Source organism: Peromyscus eremicus, chromosome 4 (assembly GCF_949786415.1).
Source record: "Peromyscus eremicus chromosome 4, PerEre_H2_v1, whole genome shotgun sequence".
NCBI classification, from domain to species: domain Eukaryota; kingdom Metazoa; phylum Chordata; class Mammalia; order Rodentia; family Cricetidae; genus Peromyscus; species Peromyscus eremicus.
Window position 1 is genome coordinate 113,946,125 of NC_081419.1, and position 20,797 is coordinate 113,966,921.

At 40.4% G+C, this 20,797-nt stretch overlaps 1 protein-coding gene across 5 annotated transcripts in view; it reads right to left on the reverse strand.

The window, feature by feature from the left end:
* Positions 1-20,797, reverse strand: part of Tasp1 (taspase 1) — a 262,299-nt gene that overhangs the window by 227,412 nt on the left and 14,090 nt on the right. For 4 of the 5 annotated variants that reach the window (XR_009378907.1, XR_009378908.1, XM_059261514.1 and 1 more), the window contains exons 3-4: positions 18,142-18,209; positions 13,672-13,740 (exon numbers count right to left, since the gene is read on the reverse strand). Coding sequence is in view for 2 of the 5 variants with exons in the window: in XM_059261514.1 (XP_059117497.1) it covers positions 13,672-13,740; positions 18,142-18,209 (137 nt within the window). In the remaining 3 variants the exon portion in view is untranslated. Of the gene's footprint in view, positions 1-2,985; positions 3,238-13,671; positions 13,741-18,141; positions 18,210-20,797 lie in introns of those variants that run through there. The other variant, XM_059261516.1, reaches the window with a different exon arrangement.

Genomic DNA, 20,797 nt, shown 5'->3' on the forward strand with positions numbered 1-20,797 from the left:
GTATTACTATGATAGACTTGGCCATGTTTAAGAATAGTAGAAGGATTTTAGAACTTTGAACTGGGAAATCACTGAGTGTTCAGAGCTTAATGGGCTGCTGTGAGAACTTGGAAGATAAAAATGCTGAGAGCAGTGCAAGAATTGAAGCTCCGCTTATGAAGTTTCAGAGGGAAGTTTTGGGAGTCCCTTAAAGACTATATTGGGGCTGTTTGATATTTTGAGTTTTATGATTGGGTGGTTCTGGTCAGCTGGAGCTGAAATATCAGCTATCATTAAGAGACTTAAACCTTTAAAAGTGAAACCTCTGCTTCACTAGGGCAACTGACACTGGTTGGCTAGGGTTGAAGAGTCAGCTGTACTTAAGAAGAGACCAGCGTCACTGAAGTCTTTGGGAGTATTTCCATGGAGTCAGCACACAGAAGCTGTGGTCCATCAGGAGCCAAGGCTGTAGCTTGTGCTGGCAACCGAACTTGGTAATGTGAAGAGTTTCCAAAGTGGTCCTGGTTTTGAAGGCATAAAGAGCAGCTGAAGCTTGGCACTGTGCAGCAGGGCTGGAATCTTTGATGAAAGGCCATTGGTGAAGATACAAACTCAGATGAAGTAGAACGCCCAAGACTGAAGGCTCATGAAAGGCTTGGTACTATGTGGCAAGGTCAGAGTCCCTGAAGAGAGCCCAGGAAAAGGTACTGTAGAAGTTTACCCTAGTTGCAGACACCTCAGCATTTTAGAGATGCCAGTACTATGGGACCACCACCAGGGACAGCAGCAGCTGTGAAGTGGAACTGGCCTTACTCAGCCTAAGAGATAAGCTGTGTGTGCTGCAGATGGCAGAGCTGGAGAAATGAAGCCCTCTGGAGCCCAGAGGATCATGAGGGGGGCCCAGAGCCTAACAGTGAGATTTCCACTGTAGAAGTTTGGTTTTATTTTTATTTGATTGTTCGTTGTGTCTTGATTTTTCCCTTTTGGAGTAAGAAAGTATTTAACTTGGTTTTTGTTTTTGTTTTTGTTGTTTTGTTTTGATTTGATTTTACCAATAGTTAAGAGACTTAGGAATTTTACAGATACTTTGTTTATTTTAGAAAAACTTTGGCCGGGCGGTGGTGGCGCACGCCTTTAATCCTAGCACTTGGGAGGCAGAGGCAGGCGGATCTCTGTGAGTTTGAGGCCAGCCTGGTCTACAGAGCGAGAAGTCTACAGAGCAAAGCTACACAGAGAAACCCTGTCTCAAACAAAAACAAAAAAAAAAAAAAAAAAAGAATGGTGGTGCACGCCTTTAATCCTAGCACTTGGGAGGCAGAGCAAGGTGGATCTTTGTGAGTTCGAGGCCAGCCTGGGCTACAGAGTGAGTTCCAGGAAAGGTGAAAAGCTACACAGAGAAACCCTGTCTCGAAAAACCAAAAAGAAAGAAAGAAAGAAAGAAAGAAAGAAAGAAAGAAAGAAAGAAAGAAAGAAAGAAAGAAAGAAAGAAAGAAAGAAAAGAAAAGAAAAGAAAAGAAAAACTTTGAAAGACACTGAACTTTTAAAGTATTTCAATTTTAAAGACTGTGGGACTTTTAAAAGTTGAAATGTTTTATACTGTCACATTAATATTAACATGACATCTTAGGGACAAAAAAGAAAAAGTTATAGCTTGATAAGTAATGTGTTTGTGTCAAGTTGAAAAGAGATCAACTGTCCAAATTAGTTTTTTAGCAACTTAACACAGGATAGAGTCATTTGGGAAGAAGTAGCCTCAATTGAGAAAATGGCCTGACAAACTGGTCCGTGGGCAAACCTCAGGGGCATTTCCTTGATTGATGACTGATTTGGGAGGCCCAGCTCACTGTGGACAATGCCACCTCTGGGCTGGTGGTCAGGATATTATAAGAAAGCAGAGTGAGTAAACCATGGGGAGCCAGTCATAAACAGCACACCTCCATGGCCTCTGCATCAGCTCCTGCCTCCAGGTTCCTGCCTTGAGTTCCTGCCCTGACTTCCTTCAGTGATAGACTGTGCTATAAAACTGTAGGCCAAAATAAACTCCTTCTGCCACAAGTTGCTTTTGGTCACAGTGTTTTATCACAGCAAAAGAAACCCTAACTTAGGCCTAGTTTCAATACCCAACACATCCCCCTCTCCCTCGTCAAAAAGAGAAGAAAGGTAGTCTTTCAACTTACAGTCTATGGTTACACAGAAATGAAGCACACAGAAAAGTTTTAGCTTCAGTTCTTCACTAACAAAAGGGGAAATGAGTTGTAAAACTATCAAATTCTATAAAATTGATGTCTGAAATGATAAATCAAGTAACTACAAACAGATGCAATGACTCAAAAATGATTAAACTGCAATTCTCAGAACCAATAAGTCTAATTATTTCCATGAATACAGAACTACAGCGTATTTTATACTCAAAATTAAATAAATTACTTTCACATAGTCAAAAAACAGAAATAACACCAATTCTACCATCATACCATAGGTTGGTTTAAACAGCTCAAAACTGAATATCAAATGAAATATATTGAGAGTAACAACACCCAGAGAAAAATGAAAACTCATACACAAAGCTACATGCTTCTCAGAAACTGCTGGTCTAGTCTTAGAAGACATCCCTAGACAGCTTCCGTCAAGAGGAAGCATCTGTTGAGGTCCACAGAGCTCATCAAGAATGGCTAGAGAAGGCTAAAGAAAGTCTTCATGTTCCCATCAGTACAAAGTAAATCATGACACAGTCTGCAGTTAAGTGTTTTCACTTGGATTTTGATACAGAGTAAAGTTAAAACCAAAATCTAATAACTGGCTTGATTTTCTTTAAAAAAAAAAAATTGCTTTTCCACTAAGCATGTACTTTGTGCTACAAAGCAGACATGATTCCTAGAATCTTGGGGAAAGAACAGCTGTACCTACCTAATGTGTAAACACAGTAAGTTACAAGTTGATCCTCAGTACTAAAGGCAAGAATCAGCATTAGTACTCCAAAAAGTGTTTTAAAAGAACGTAACTTACTTTTACCGTCCCAGGCTAAGTGGGCTCTGTCTGGTGCTTCTTTGTCTGCACATGGCCACCCACAGCCTGTCTTCTAATTAAATCAATGCTCTAGCAGCAGAGCAAGCAAACAAGGTGCCTCCCGTCTGTGTACAGCTCTTCAGGACACAGTTCCCTTGGCCAGAAGATGGAAATTCTTGGGAGAGGTGATTTTTCTGCCTCTTCACAAGAAGAACTTAGAGACTTGGCGGGATGCAACTCCATGAAGTGTAACTGTGTGTATACACCTCAAAAAATAAAACAAAAAGATGCAGAGAAACATAAAGACTCCATAAACAGCTGGAACACACAGAAATAATGAAGCACCACTGGAAATACTGCTAGCGAAACAGGCACAATCAGGGCTCTGAAATAACTGGAGATACCAACTATTTTAAAAGTTAAGAAAAGAATATCTCCAGTTAAAACTAAAATTCCATGCAATGAATATACTGCAAGCACTATAAGGAAAAAAGCAATCATTTGTTAAAGGTGAATCTTTTATTGCACATAAATAAAAAGTGTAATTTCCCCCTCCCACATTACAAAGAATAAAAGACATCATCAATGAAGGAGAAAACTTGGTCTTTGAAGGGCAGAATGCATCACCAGCCACAGTACAGTGAATAGGTGCTTACATATGTATGACCTAACTGCATTCAGCAGCCCTGTGGGGAAAGGGAAAGGAAGGGACAGGGAACTGCTCCACCTGGAGAACAGGACAACAGGAATACTCTGCCACCCTCTGCCTAAGGAAACATTTTTGTGCAGGAAAACAGAAGTGCTCATTTATTTAGACAATGGTTAACATCTCCAGTTAATGGAAATGATCAGATACCTTCTGCTTGTTTTGTTTTATTTTTTACTGAGAAAAAAAAAAAGCAACTGTGGGCTAAAGAGATGGCTCAGAAGTTCAAAAAGCTAGCAGCAAGCTGGGCATGGTGACACGTGCCTTTAATCCCAGCATTCAGGAGGCAGATCTCTTTGAGTTCAAGGCCAGCCTGGTCTACAATGTGAGCTCCAGGATAGCCAAGGCTACACAGAGAAACCCTGTATTGAAAGGAAAGGAAAGAATGCTAGCTGTTCTTCCAGAGGAAGAGTTCAGGTCCCAGCACCAATGTCAGGTAGATCATAACTGCCACTATCTCCAGCTCAGGGAATCTGATGCTCCTGGCTTCCAGCCACCTGCCCTCACATGGACATACCCACACAAGAAACATACATACACATAATAAAAATAAATATTTTTAATTAAAAAATAAAAAACTGAAGTCATACATAGAATAGGTTACAATAACCATCTGACCCCAGAGGAGCCCTCAAGCAAACAATATATCAGCCCCCCTTAATGTGCTCTTCCATCCAGGTATGCCACATGCTAAGTGCAAGCCACATCATCTTCATGACCACTACACATCTCAAGCACCAGTAAGCTTCAGGTATTTTATTTCTCCAACGCCTGAGGCACACAAACAACTCCAGTCGAAAATGTACAATGCAGGCCGGGTGGTGGTGGCACACGCCTTTAATCCCAGCACTAGGGAGGCAGAGCCAGATGGATCTCTGCGAGTTCAAGGCCAGCCTGATCTCCAGAGCGAGATCCAGGGCAGGCACCAAAATGACACAGAGAAATCCTGTCTCAAAAAACAAAAAAAAAAAAAAAAAGAAAATGTACAATGCCCAGGGAAAGGAATGTGGCCAACTCCTACAGGTGAACAGATGCCTGGAGTGGGATCTCTCAACAACAGACTACTCAAAGGTGACTGGCATTCTCAAGATCCTAAAGATGCATGCAGTGGGTTCCTGGCACAAGAGGATATAAAGACACAAACATAAAAGAGTATTAAATACAGTAACACAATATGTAGTGATGGAAATAAAAGAGTATTAAATATAGTAACACAATATATAGTAATGCAAATATCAACTTTCTTCTTTACCTCAAAATCCCAGCCATCTGGATAAGAAATCATGTCATAAAGGAATTCAAGTTTATAAGCAAGCAATCCACTAGACTGTACAAAGATTCAAAGGCAAGAAACTATACCAAATGTAATCTTCTCCATAAAGGACTTAGCTCAGTGATTCTCAACCTTCCTAATGCTGTGACCTTTTAATACAATTCAATCACATAATTATTTTCATTGCCACTTCATAACAGTAATTTTGCTATCGTGATGAATTGTAATATAAACATCTGTGTTTTCTGATGGTCTTCTATGACCCCTGTGAAAGAATCATTTGACACCCCCAAGGAATCATGACCCACAGGTTGAGAAGCCCTGATTTAGACAATAAATCCATTTAAAATATGAATTAAGATCTTTCCTTCCTATAGGAAACTTTTAAGGATAAATTATGTCAGCCAGAAAACCAGAGGGTCACATAATTTAAACAAAATATTTTGGAAATTTTCTTATATTGTTTGGCTTTCTTGGTTGATTGGTGGGTTTAGTTTCTGGTTTTTCTGCACTGAGGATCAAACTCAGGACCCGTTGCATATTAAATATGTGCTCCAGCACTGATCAACATTCCCAGCAAAACAGAATTCTTTAAACAAAAGAACCTATGTAATTTATCTTTTGTTATATGAAATTTAAATTAGTCTTAGCACTATTCTTTTTTAATTTAATTTTTATTTTTATTAAAATATAATTACATCATTTTCTCCTTCCCTTTCCTCCAATTCCTAAGTCCATGCCCCTTTTCAAATTCAAGTCTCTTTTTCTTTGTTATTGTTTTACATATATAAGCAAATAAATATATAAATTTGTAGATTTACCTGCTCAGTCTTAATTAGTTGGCTCATCTCTGGTGAAGACTAGTTCTCCCACTCAGCATTCCTTAGTTGTCTATAGTTCTTGGTCTGCAGATGGAGGCCCTGCATGCACTGTTCTTAATGTATAGAATTCTACCTACCATAGTCAAAATGAACTGACTAAAGTACCCCATAGGTTCTCACCAGATGAAAATCTCTTGTCAGAGTCATGAGTTTTTTCACACAGGACTGAAAATAGCCGACCTTAAGTTTGTCACTCATACTTCATCCATTAGTCCTCATTAGTCCTTTTAAACCAGGTCTTAGTACTTTTTTAAAATAATGTCTCCATGAAAAGAGAATGACAATGTTTCAAGAGTAGTTCATTTTCACTCAAAAATCTAAGAAACATGCCTTTTTACTTTGGGAACAAGTCTAAGAAAGTGGTAGCCTATGAATCACACAGAACTCTGTCCAATTTTCTCAAAGAAGAAATATTATCAGAGGCTACTCCATGTAAAATGTACAAAGTAATGGTCTAGCATTTTTAATCTACTGAACCAAAACAAATTCAAAGCAGCCAAGAAAAACAGCTAACACCCAAATGTACAACCCCAGATGTGAAGACTAAATTGCTTCCCAATATTATCATCTCTGCTGAAGCAGAATCAGAGTTGTAATATCCAATAAACAGAATTCATGTCTAACTTGGTCTACAGATAATCTGTGAAAGTTATAAAACAACAGGCCGAGGAAATTCAACATCAACCTCTAAACTACAATGTCTAAACCAATTGGAAGACAAAATGCACTTGGCGGCACCTCTGCATTTTCACACCACAGAACACTTATCACACAGGACTGCCCACCTTCCCTCCCAAACCTGAAAGGGAGAAATCGGTCAGAATACGAGGTGAGGACTACATGCCAGTGCTCGTACATTATTTAAAGGAAGAAATACCACCTGTGTGTGTGTCCAAAAGTGGTCGTTTTAAGATGACAACACTTGTATTGGTAGTGGACTAAATCATCCATTTCTAGGAAAATGAGTCTAGGTGGCTTGTGTGAGCTTTAGATGAATAAGAACAAAGTACAGTGTAACTTCTCACTCATGCTCATGCAAACAACCATGGTCAAATTCACTGGGCTTCACAAACAAACGCATGTGTGCACGCGCGTGCATACACACATCCCAAAACAGCACACACATACATACATACATACACACACACACACACACACACACACACACAAGATAGGAGGGTGGTTTTGGGAAAGGATTTTAGGGGGAGAGAAAGTGAAGGGGGGTGAAATAACCAAAATTCAGCATACACATGTATGAAACTGTCACACAATAGGGTTTTTTTAAAGGAAGAAATGAGGGGTGGTTATAATTGAGGCAAGCAAGCACAGCATAAAGTTTAGTATCCTGGGACCCCTATTTGATTTGGGGTTATGTACACATACCTCCGTTCTTATAATAATGAATTGGGAAACCTAGTTTGCCTACCTGACAGTACTGTATACACACATCTCTCTCTCCAAACAATGCACCTAGCAACCTCTGGTAACCATCAAATTTAGACAATTTCTATTTAAATATACTCCCAACATAATCAGGTATATGAAGAACAGAAGGGACAATGCAGCCTGAATTGGTTTTGAGTGCATGAGAAGGCAAAACTGTGTCCTTGTTAACCCTATTTTGCCTTTTTTTTTTTTTTTTTTTGGTTTTTCAAGACAGGGTTTCTCTGTGGTGTTTTGGAGCCTTTCCTGGAACACTCTGTAGACCAGACTGCCCCCTAACTCACAGAGATCCGCCTGCCTCTGCCTCCCGAGTGCTGGGATTAAAGGCATGCGCCGCCACCACCTGGCCTATTTTGCTATGGGTAAGCCAGGACTAAAATCAAATGCATTATGCAGAGGCACATGCACAGTAGAAAAATTATATACTGAAGCTATCAAGCAAAAACAGAGAACCACCCAAACTATGCCCCTTAGTAACCAGCCACTCCCCTTTGACCTCATAAAAAGGGACCCAATGCTGAAGCCTAGAGTCCTTGAGTATCTTTATTCATGTAGCTCCCGTCAATCTTGACCTTGTACCTCTCTTTAATCCAAATACAATTATCTTGCTTCTTTTGCAAGTCTTTGTGAGCCCTTACTTTCAATTCTCTGTGTAACAAACAGTCCAAGAACCTAGAAACACTGGGTCCAGACCTGACAACTGCATAAATAATTATAGAAATGTCACAGTAAAACTTGCTTCTTTGTGTGCTAACCAAAACAATCAATTTCAAGGGGGCTTAAAAGAAGAACCAAGCACAATGGCACATGCCTGTAGTCCTAGTACTGGGGAAGTAGAATCAAGAGGATCAAGAGTTCAAAACCAGCTGTGCCTACAATAGCAAGTCTAAACCTAGCCCGTGTTACATTAGGACTCTATCTTTAAAAAAAAAAAAAAAAAGAAAGAAAGAAAGAAAAGGTTTTTAAGAAAAGAAAGAACAGAGTGTAAGAGTATATGCCAAGGTGGGGAAGGTGTATGTGAAAAGTCCCTTTTGTGGCACCTTGTCTCTTCCTCCTCTACTGTGTAAAGTTGATACTAGTATTAAAATAATCACTATTTGGGAAAATGCAAATGATCAAACTTTCATAAACACAAGGCTAGATACCCTTCCTACAAAATAAGAACCATTAAATCATTTCCTATCAGTTACTTTACTCTGTGTTTAGGAGCAGGCTCAAGGAATTCATTCATACCAATTCTAGTATCTGGCAAAGAAAAAACAACAGGCAAGTTTAAATTATATCATTTACTTAATCAAAAAGTATATCCCTACCCAGGTGTGGTAACACAAACCTTTAATCCCATCATTGGGAAAGGAGAGATAGGCCCAGAGAGAAGCAGATTTCTATGAGTTTGGGGCTAGCCTGATCTACACAGCAAGTTCCAGACCAGCCAGGGCTAGATAGTAAGACCTTGTCTCAAAAAACCATAAAAGTAAATTTTAAAAAAAGAAAGTATAATACCACCTATAATCTCAGCTCTAAGGCTGTGGAAGCAGAAGAATTATAAATTCAAGCCGGCCTAGACTACAATAACAAGAATCTATCTAAAAAAGAAAAAGAAATACTTTTTTAAAAACTTAATTTTAGGTTGACATGGAAGGATCTCTGTGTTTGAGGCCAACCTGGTCTACACAGTGAGTTCAGGACAGCCAGAATTAGATAGAGAGACCCTGGGGGGGGGGGGGAGCTTAATTTTTTAATTTTTTTTCTTTCATTTTTCTTTATTAAGAAATTTTCTACTCACTTCACAAACTATCCACAAGTCCCCCCTCCTCCCTCCTCCCACCTCCTAGCCCTCTTTCCCAAGCCACCCCGCATCCCCACATGCCCCAAATCGAGGTCTCCCATGGGGAGTCAGCAGAGCCCAGCACACTGAGCCTAGGCAGGTCCAAGCCCCTTCCCACTGCACCAAGGCTGTGCAAGCTTTCACACCACAGGCACCAGGTTCCAGAAGCCTGCCCATAGACCAGGGACAGATCCTGATCCCCCTGCCTGGGTGCCCCCGAAACAGTTCGAGCCAAACAACTGTCTTCCATATCCAGAGGGCCTAATCCAGTCCCATGGGGGCTCCACAGCCACCAGTCCACAGTTCATGGGCTTCCACTAGTGTGGTCCGTCATCTCTGCACATCCTCCCATCATGATCTTGACATCCCTCGCCTGCAGTATCTCTCCTCTCTCTCATCAATTGGATTCCCGGAGCTCAGCCTGGTGCCTGGCCGTGGATCTCTGTATCTGCCTCCATCAGTCACTGGACAAAGGCTCTATGATGACAACTAGGTTATTTGCTAGGCTAGTCACCAGAGTAGACCGGTCCAGGCACCCTCTGGACCACTCTTAGTCCAGTCGGGAGCCGGGACTTAATTTTTAAAAGGATAAACATAGCCTTTTGTGATGGTGCACACCTTTAATCACAGCACTCCAGAGGCAGAGGCAGGCAGATCTCTGTGAGGCCAGCCTGGTCTACAAATCAAGTTCCACAACAGCCAGGGCTACACAGAGAAACCCTGTCTTCAAAAACTAACACACACACACACACACACACACACACACACACACACACACACACACACAAGAACGTACAGGCGCACAACCCCTCCCACCTTCCCTGGAATGAGTCAGGCTTGATGCTACATTATCTGTAATTCCAGTTCTTGGGTATCTGAAGCATAAGGATCACAAGTTCAAAGACAGCCTGAACTACTATAGAGAGGCCTTATCTCCTCTCATCACACCAAAAAAAATCTCCAAATCCGAAGGACAAGGCACATCTAGGATGAGACATCAGTGAAGAGTATGACTAAACTTAAAGACGGATGTTACCCTCGATTGTAAAACAATAGAAATCAGACTTTCTGTGATTTTTCTCATTTCAATATGCTCAAACGACTCAGAACAACTTATATTCATCTAAGTAGAGAAAACATAATCCAATTTTCTTATTCTTTCCATTGACCGAAACTATTACAATACTTCTTCAACTGAACTCTTTACAGGAAAACCTAACCTGGGTTTAATGGAATATATTTCAAACACTTCAGGTGAGAGAGACTGTAGGGGACAGTAAAAGAAATAACCATATAATTCTTAAGATACAGGAAAACCCTTCCAGTTGGCATTTAAACTATGAACACACATTTCAATAAAAGATATAAGACACCTAGTCCTAGTCTGCTTCCCTGTGGATGAGATAAACACCATGGACAAAATGTGAAAGCCAAAGTTACATTTTAAGTTCTAATTACGATTTAGAGATTCATGAAATAAAAATACTTCTGATCTGCCCTTGCCCAAGGACAGATAGTTCCTGAAATGCTGGAGGCTGTTGTTTATAAGAGATAACAAGGCACATGTTTTCACTCCCCTAACAAGCATGTCTGATCCATCTGCACTGGATGTGCTTGATCACATGTGGGTAAGAGGTTCACAGGCAGAAAATACATCGGGATGAACAGTTGCCCCTGATTGGATGTAGGCTGGAGGTATGTCCAGATGTATGCTTGCCCATGATTGGACCTGATGGGAAATACTTAAGATGCTGCAAAACTTGATTTAGGACCATCTTCTGAAGATGGACCTGGAGATGGACCTGGCCAGAGCTGTAGTTGGAAGTTTTTCTGTGTCCCGCCCAATCCGCAGCTACTCAGACACAAATAAACACACAGCTTATATTAATTACGAACTGTATTGGCCATTAGCTCAGGCTTATAACTGAGTAGCTCTTACACTTAAATTAACCCATAATTCTTATCTATGTTTAGCCACATGACTTGGTACCTTTTCTCAGTTCTGCCTTGTCATCTTGCTTCCTCTGTGTCTGGCTGGCATCTCCTGACTCAGCCTTCCTCTTCCCAGAATTCTCCTTGTCTGCTTATCTTGCCTATACTTCCAGCCTGGCTACTGGCCAATCAGCATTTTATTAAACCAGTGTACAAAAGCATTATCTCACAGTACAGAGCCCTTCCACCTGGCCAGTATTTAATTAAAGCTTTCTACAAATTTGGCTTTAAATTTTGGTAGTGGTCTTATTCTTATCTGGTGGGATTAATAAAAAGAAACTTGGGAATGAAAGAGTTTATTTTCTCTTACAACTTTCAGGTCACAGTTCATCACTGGGGGAAGTCAGGGCAGGAATTTCAGGTGGGAACTGAAGCAGAGACCATACAAGGCACTGGCTTGCTCCCTCTGAAAGCAGAGGCCATAGAGGACACTGGCTTGCTCCCTCTGGCTGACTCAGCCTGCTTTCTCCAACAGCCCAGGCCACCTGCTTAGAGATGGCACCACACATAATGGGCTGGGTCTCCTATATCAATTAACAATAAAAATGCCTTAAAGGCACAGCCGCAGCCGTTTCTAGTAGAAGCAATTCCTCAGTTGAGATTCTCTCTTGCCAGGGGTGTCAGGTTGGCAACCAGCATTAGCCATCACATATCTATAATCCCAGTACTCAAGACCTGAGAAAGGAAGAATACATGTAGGCAAAACACTCATACACATAAAATAAAATTAATACATCTTAAAAGAAAAATTTTAAAAACCATAAATTCTACTCATTAATACAGAATGGTTTTTGTTGTTTGGAGGTTTGTGGCTGTTAAGGCATGGTCTCATTAAGTAGGCCAGGCTGGCCTCAAATGTATTCAGCCTCTTGAATGCTTAGATTACAGGCATATACCAGCATAATGAGGTATTAAAAAAAAGGTATTTTTTAAGTATAAATAAATAATCATTTATGAAAGCAGGGGGAAAATAGAATCACATATTCAACATGATGTAGCTTTAACTTACAAATACTAAAGTTACTCTAAAGTTGTTTAACCTAATTTTACATAATTTTCTGTTCATGACTGCCATTCTCCATTACTCATTAAGCTTTTTCCCCCAGACCTATACTGACTCCACAAAATGATAACTCTGACATCACCTTCGACAAAAAGGTCCATACTATGTCTTTTGAATAAAGGAAAACTTAGCAGTAAATACAACAACCTTCCTTCTCATGTCACTTACCTTCTTTTATCCACAACATCTAAAAACCTTTACATTGTAAACTGGTCATTGATAGTTGCAGTCATTTGATAAGTAAAAACTGTTACAGTTATGGGATGCTTTTACTATGGTCTATACATACTCTAAGTGGTTGGCATATAGTAATCTTCGTAACTCTGTAAGCAGGAATTATTTTTATCCTTTCAGATAGAACTGAGTTATAGGAAGGCTCTAATACACCCATTGGCATTCAGCTATGACTGGCACCCTGGGTCACAATAGGCAAGCACCAACAAATCCCAACATCAGATGTTTCAGGGGCCAAACTTCAAGAGAACTGATACCCATCACACACACACACACACACACACACACACACACACACACACACACACACAAAACTTCCAACCTGCCTTGATTGTGTTAGCATGAAGTTAGATATGTTATAAAGATTGGTTAAAATCTACAAAGCAATAATTCAAAGTGCAGCTCTATAGTTAAGAGAGGGAATGTACAGAAAACATGGCTAGGGCTTAGAGTCAACACTCCAGAGCTACCTTTCCAGGAGAAGGAATCTGACTGATGCCCTGATATCAAAGACTAACCAAAAGCCCACAACTATCAGCTTGGGAATGTCTACTTTACCTCACACCTTCTCCTTCACACTCATCTCCATGTCTTAAATTTCCTCCCCAAGAAGTCTTCACATCCAGTAAAATAGTCATCTCTAATAATCTGGTCTACTCACTAAAATCTATCCTCCCCACATTTCAGTCTTCTCAAAGGCCTCAAACTCATCAATACTCCAGAGTCAGAGAAACTGGTAGTCCCTCACTATAAAATACCAAAAGCCTCCCCGACTCAACTCAGTGCCCACCGTAAACCTGGAACTGTTCTGAAAATCTTATTGAACAAGGGTGCTCTCACAAAATATACAACATATAGCTTTGGGAACTACATCTGTTACATTTGTGATAAAACTTATTTTTCTACTTTAAAACTTATCTTTCCATTTTAGCCACTTTATAGAGAGCTGAAATCATGTATTTGTTAAAGATACATCGCATTTTGGGGATGTGAACTTCAAAAACTGTCCTACTGAAAATACCTATCACCAAAAAAAAGAGGAACAAGGAATTGACCAACTTTTTTATTACTCAGGAAAAGTCACCAATGAAAATACTTCTAAAAAATTGTTTATCTCAAAATCTTTCATAGAGCTTTGGTAGTATTGGTGGGGAAACACTGGTTACATGATTTATAGTTGACTAATTCAGCATGTGTTTGCTATTTAAAAATAAGGAATGTAAATTCAAATATTTTAAATAAAACATAAAAAGAGAAAAGAAATACCTCAAGTTCCACCAGAGCAGCGGTCACTGCATCTGTCGCAAGAGCACCAGCCTGTAGCTTCTCGATTGCCTAGGAAACCAAGAGGAGAAATTATCACTGTAAAACTAGTTTCTCAAACATATCATGAGCTTTGCAAAGGCTTAAAAAATATGAGACATTCAGAGTTGGTAAAAATTGGTCAGCATTTCCACTCCACACTTGAAGACACGGGTGTCTGACCTGCTGACACTTTGACATGAATTTGTGGTCATGTTGGGTTCCATTCCTGGATGCATGTGACCTGTGGGCTGCAAGTTGGACAAGGCTGCTTTAAGGCATATGTTTCTCAGATTTAAGAAAAGTAGTGTTTATTACTCAGACTAATTATCATCCTTAATATTGTCCAAATTAAAACAATGACTAAAAATCAGACACTAAATGCAAGATGGAGGGAATTTAATAAGTGAAAGTGCTTCACTGTTCACAGAACAATTCAAAACAGCCACAGAAATGATATGAGTTAGTTCAGTTAAGATATCCTGACAATTTATATTTCATATAAAGAACTGCATCTCAGATATAGCTACCTCTCCCACTATTTCTACTCTCCCCATGCATGCGAATCAAAAACAACTATTGTTTCTAAGTCACAAAATCTGATAACCCAGCAATGGTGGCTCAAACCTTTAATCTCAGCTCTTAAGAGGCTGAGGTGAGAGGATCAAGCAGATGCCATTAATAGGCTACTCAGTCTTCTCTCAGAGATCAGGCCTCAGTTTACTTTCCTGAGACTAAACAAGCAGTTTCTAAGTGAGCCACAAACAAAGGACAATCAATCTCCAACACCCCTGATAGCAAGGACGAGGAGGCCTAGTACATGCAGTACTAGGTCAGCCATCCTCCACAGTCAGCAAGCTCATGATAATAACCAAATAAGGAAAAGGCCTAGGACTTGTCCAGGCATGCCCAGAAATGGGAAAACTGTAGCCTTAACCAGCCCCTGACTAGCCCTGACCAATTAGAACATACTAATATGATTGCCACTTGCTTAAGCCAATCATATCTAAAATGACCTAACTGCTCTAGGACCTCTCCTTAGCTGTGCTTAAAAGGAGCTGCAGCTCCTCTGAAGGTCATTGCCATTTTGCCTTTGTGTAGGATGGTTGGCCCCAGCATGCTGGAAATAAACACTCTTGCTGATTACATATGTGGATGGTAGTCTTTTGTGGGACTTCTTTCTCCAGGACCTTAAGATAGGTAGTTAGAGTGCATGATTTTACAAATTCAATCCAGCCTGGGCTTCAAAAACAGGGGTGGGAGGGTGTTTATTAAGTAAAAAAGAATCTAAGGTGGATATATTCATTTTCAAAAATATTCTTGATACTATAATGTCTCCTATCAAAATACTCTTTTGTACCGGGTGGTGGTGGCGGCGGCGGCGGCGGCGGCGGCGGCGGCGGCGGCGGCGGCGGCGGCGGCGCACGCCTTTAATCCCAGCACTTGGGAGGCAGAGGCAGGTGGATCTTTGTGAGTTCAAGGCCAGCCTGGTCTACAGAGCAAGTTCCAGAACAACCAGGACTGTTAACACAGAGAAACTCTTGTCTCGAAAAACAAAAACAAAACAAAACAAAAAACCTCTTGTAATACATTCTACAGAGTAAAATCACCTAATTGGGGTGGGGGGATATAAACTGGCTTTTACAATCTGAGTGTGGCCTATGCTGCCTCCTGGGGCCATGATGACATCTGTGCCCAGGCTGCTACTGGGGACCATGTCTGGGTCCACGGTCCTGCTGCAGAGGGAGTCTGTGATGATGTTCATGGCCTTTGTTGCCACAGGGCGTTGGTCATAGGAACCATGAACATTGGAATCTGAAGGCCATAGTGCTAAGCCAGTCCCCCTCACCGGTCCTGGGATAGCTGGCCCTGCTCCTCACTGGTCATTGCAGCAGGAGAGCTAGACCCAACCCCCATGGGAAAGCTGGTTCCCTGCACTCGGGAGAGATGGCCCACCATCCCTCACCAGGGCATGGGAGAGCTGGTCCTGAACGCATGGGCCTAAAAGAACTGGCTCTGCCTCTCGCCTGAGGGGGATCGTCCCAGTGACCCAGAACGACCTGCTCAGCTACCACTCAGACCCACATCCTGAGAGGTTGGCCCACCGTAACATCTACTACATCTATGACCTGCTGGAGTTTGAGATGAGACTGGTTCTGCAGAATGATAACCATAGGATCCCCAAGACTCAGGGCAACATTAGGATATCTGAGAGGAATTTTGGTGAAGGTCCAATGACAATGGTATGTCAGAGGCCTTGAACCAAGCCAATGACTCACTGCAAAGACCATTTTGTGGGTGGGGCTGATTGGACAAAGGGGTGTACTTCATGACACACCACAGCACTCAATGCTACTAGGATTAATGAAGAGGTGTTGGAAAGATGGAGAAGCAAGGTGAGGTTTTTTTTGCTTGTTTTGTTTTTAATTGATTTTTTTGGGGGGAGGGGATTATTTTGGGGGAGAGATGCTGCAGAAGTGAGGGGAGGTTATAAAGGGACTGGAAAGTGAGGGGGATTGGGGTGCATTAAGTGAAATTCCAAAAAAAAAAAAATCAATAAAGAATTATAAGACAAAGCCCAAAAACTAACAGTGTATTTCTAATTAAACTTTTCATTGTTTTATTTTATTGTATGAGTGTTTTGCTCTCATGTCTGGATGTGTACTACATATGTGCCTGGTGCCCTCAGAAGCCAGAAGAGGATGTCAGATTCCCCCAGACTGCAATTACAGATAGCACTGCCATGTAGGTGCTGGCAACTGAACCCAGGCTCGCTCCAAGAACAAGTACTCTTACCCACTGAACCACCACTCCAGCCCCATACTCATAATTAAACTTTTAAGAAGGTAATTCATGCCACCCATGGTGGCACATGCCTTTAATTCCAGCACATACAAGCAGAGGCAGGGAGATCTCTGTGAGTTTGAGGGCAGCCTAGTCTACATAGTAACACAGTGAGTTCCAGGACAGCCAGGGCTATATAGAGGTAATTCATGGGGCTAGGAAGTCTTAATGCTTAAGAAGATCACTTGTTGCTCTTGCAGAGGATCCAAAAACTTCAATTTCCAGAACCCACATGGCAGCTCACAAGTATCTGTAACTCCTGTCACCTTCTTCTGACCCAGGACACCAAATATGCATGTAGTATACACACATAAATGCAGGCAAAACACTCATACACATAAGGTAACAAACTTAATAAATATAAAAAAAAGAAGATAATTCATTACAAAAATTAAAGAGAATGATAGGTCAAAATAAATTAGATTTATAGGACTAAAGCTATAGAAAAACTAAACATATCTTTTCAGATAATGAAGAGATTTCACAGTTGAAAAACATAAGAAAATATTTAAAGCCATATTATATATATACATATATATACACACATACATATATACAGTAAATACACACATGTATATATGAACATATATATGTATATATATATATATATGTGTGTGTATGTGTGTTTGTGTGTCTGTGTGTATTTACCATATAAAATCCCTGTAACAAAATACTCTCAATGTATGGTAATCCATTAATAAGAAAAAGTTCATAATTCTGATACAGTATCTTTTTTATAAATGGTATTTAAAAATAAATAAAAGAAAAAGTACCATATTTACCTGATACACAATTTCTAACATTCTGTATGCATAAAAATAATGGAAAGTTTGCCTACAAGACTATATAGTCCAGATCAAAATAAAAACAAATCATATTTTTTCTGACCTCATTCCTGCCCCCAAATGTAAGTAGTCAACAATTTAGCAAACCTCCAAAGTCAAAGGTGCACAAAGCACAAGTGAAGAGAAGGGCAGAGCTCACTGCACCAGGAAGACAGGCACTTGCTCTGCCCATGCTCAAGAGCAGAGGACAGGGCCCAGAGTCATCGAAGAAAAGCACTCATTTTCTCTCTTTCTTCTTCTTTCTTTTTTCTTTCTTTCTTAATGACTTCCCATCAAGAAAAAACATTAAGCATTTATTCACAGGAAGGCAAAGGCAGGTGAGTTCTAGGCCAGCCAGAGCTACAAAGTGAGACCTTGTCTCAAAAAAAAAAATACATACATATAAATTCTCAAAAAAAAAAAAATATTTCTTTTAAAGAAAGGAAGAAAGAAAAGACACTGAACTACGTAACAGGAACAGTTTTTCCCATCTGTGGGAATGTTAAAGAAGATATGGTTATATATACCCATAACTATAAAGGCACAGAGTTCAATCTGGGGGAGAAGAGGAGAAAGCTAAACATCATTCAAAGAATTAAAAACACAGATCAAACTAAAAACTGAGGACTAAGATCCTACAAATGAGTATGAGTAAAATAACTTTGGGATCCAGCCGAGTTTCACTGGAAATGAAATTTGAAACTCTGAATCTCAAGGTAAAGTTTCGTGTGCAAAATCACAAGCATTACACACACTCTGCTCATACCTTCTGACAGGCTCGTTTGCATACATGTTTATATTCCTTGGCTTTGGATTCCGAATGATAACCTGCACCTACAGTTAAAAAAAGAAAAACCAAGTGTTAGTTCCTGCTAAACTACCAGTGACCCCTCCGACTAGAAAAGCAGTCCATACAGACGCAGTCCCAGTGCCTTGGCTATATGAGATTCTAGACTCTAACAGCTGATATTATGCTTTTCCCTTTATTCAAAAAAGTTTCGCCGGGCGGTGGTGTCGCACGCCTTTAATCCCAGCACTCGGGAGGCAGAGCCAGGCGGATCTCTGTGAGTTCGAGGCCAGCCTGGACTACCAAGTGAGTTCCAGGAAAAGGCGCAAAACTACATAGAGAAACCCTGTCTCGAAAAACTAAAAAAAAAAAAAAAAAAGTTTCCTGTCAGAGCTCCTAAGAATAGCTCACGCCCTGAAAGATCCTTCATATGGTCACCCCCTACCTCCTTCAAGAACCTCCATCAGGATCAGAGAGATACTTGCACCAAGCCAGACAACCTAAGTTCTATTCCAGAGGCCTATCTGGTAAAAAGAGAGAGCCAACTCCCACAAGTTATTCTCTGATCTCCATAAGTGTAATGATCTCCATAAGTGTCCTGTGGCACAGGGCCTCCACTACCACCACACACATTAAATATACAAATAAATAGATAAATAGGTAGATAGATAAATAAATAAATGTGATTTTTAATTTAAAAAAATACTAAACTCAGGAGTTCTTTTGGAATGGAGTTGATAATGCAGGTGGTACCAGGCACAAAGAACCTTGAAGTCCTTCTCTGTTAGCTTTTAAAAGCCCAACTACTTAGGAAATTACTATTTAGAATCTAAAATTCTCAAGATTCTCCAAAAATCCTCATGGTCTGTCTTTTATACAAATATCCATATACAAATATCCAGAAAGTTACTTAAAACTTTGGCTCCAAATAAACTAGTTTCCTTAAGGAAATTTATTCTTGGAACTAGAAAGATGGGCCAGTGGTTAAGAGCACTTGCTGCTCTTCCAAAGAAACCCAGTTCAGTTCCCAGAACCCACATCAGGCAGCTCATACATAACCAACCCCCTAACTCCAACTCCTGGGAATCCAAATTCCTCTTCTGGTCTCCACAGGTGCACCTATGTGTCACACACACAGACACAATATACATAAGTAAATTTTAAACATTTATTTTTATTACTTTTGATAGCATATCTGTGTGTCTGTCTGTATGTACACATTCACACAAGTGTCCAAGGACACCAGAAAAAAGTGTTTCATCCTTTGGAGCTAGAGTTACATGTGGTTGTGAGCAACCCAACATCAGTGCTGGGATGTGAACTTGAGTCCTCTTCAAGAGCAAGTGCTTTCTGGTGTTTTTTAAGATTTATTTTTATTTTATGTGTATTGGTGTTTTGCCTGAAAAACAATGTCTGTGCACCACTTGCATGTAGTGTCCCATAGAGGCCAGAAGAGGGCACTGGATCCCCTTGAACTAGAGTTACAGGCAGTTCCTAACCACTATGTAGGTTCTGGGAATTGAACTCCAGTCCTCTTAAAGAACAGCCAGTGCTCTTAAACACTGGGCCATCTCTCCAGCCCCTTACTTTTAATTAAAGGGTCCAGCTAGGGATGAGAGTAGGAGAAAGGGGAGCAAGAGGAGGGGGAGAAACAGGAACTTAAACTCTTGATGACTAGAGTTCTTATTAAAATTCTTTAGTATGACCTTCTTCCTCCACTAGATTCCATAGAGGTCAAAGCTAAGGAAGATTAAGGTTACATGTTTAAGCCTCCCAACTCTCCTGTGGGTCTAGTGGAAACCTAACACAACTTTCCTCAAGACTGAGAAAAAACTGACCCAGAAACAGTGTTACAGGGACCTGGGACAACAGAAACAATGCTAAACAACTAGAGTCCCTAAGGCTCAAAAGCAATTCTCTTTCATGAGAGAAAGCTAAAAGTTGATAGAGCCTCTATGAGTCTTTGTCAAACCTATCTTCACAGTTCTCTAAAACCTGTGAAGGTTTTAGATCTGCAGAGGAAAAGTAATCAAGTATTCGAACACAGAACTGTATGACCCAGTTACACCACTCTTGGGTATGCACACCCAAAGGACTATATATCTTACTACAGAGACACTTGCACACCCATATTCATTGACACGCTATTCACAATAGCTAGGAAATGAAATCAACCTAGATATCAAACATCAACCTAGATATCCAACAACTGGCAAATGGACAATGAAAATGTGGTACATCTATACAATGGAATATTACCCAGCTGTAAAGGAAAAATCAAATCATGAAATTTGCAGGCAAATGGATGGAACTGGAAAAAATTATACTGAGTGAGGCCCAAAAAGAAAAACATTGCATGTTCTCTCTCATACATGGATCCTTGCTTCAAATCGTTTGTTTTTCGTGTTTAACCTGGAGAAGTCATTTAGCGGGGAGGGATATCAAAATACAGTTGAAACACTGGTGGTGCACACCTTTAATCCAAGCAATCAGGAGGCAGAGGCAGGTGGATCTCTGTGAGTTCCAGGTCAGCCTGGTCTACAGAGTGAGACCCAGTTTAGAAAAACTTTAAAAAGAAAGAAAGAAAAGAAAGTTCAGAGGTGGAGTACTGAATGCAGAGAGGTTTCAAACAGAC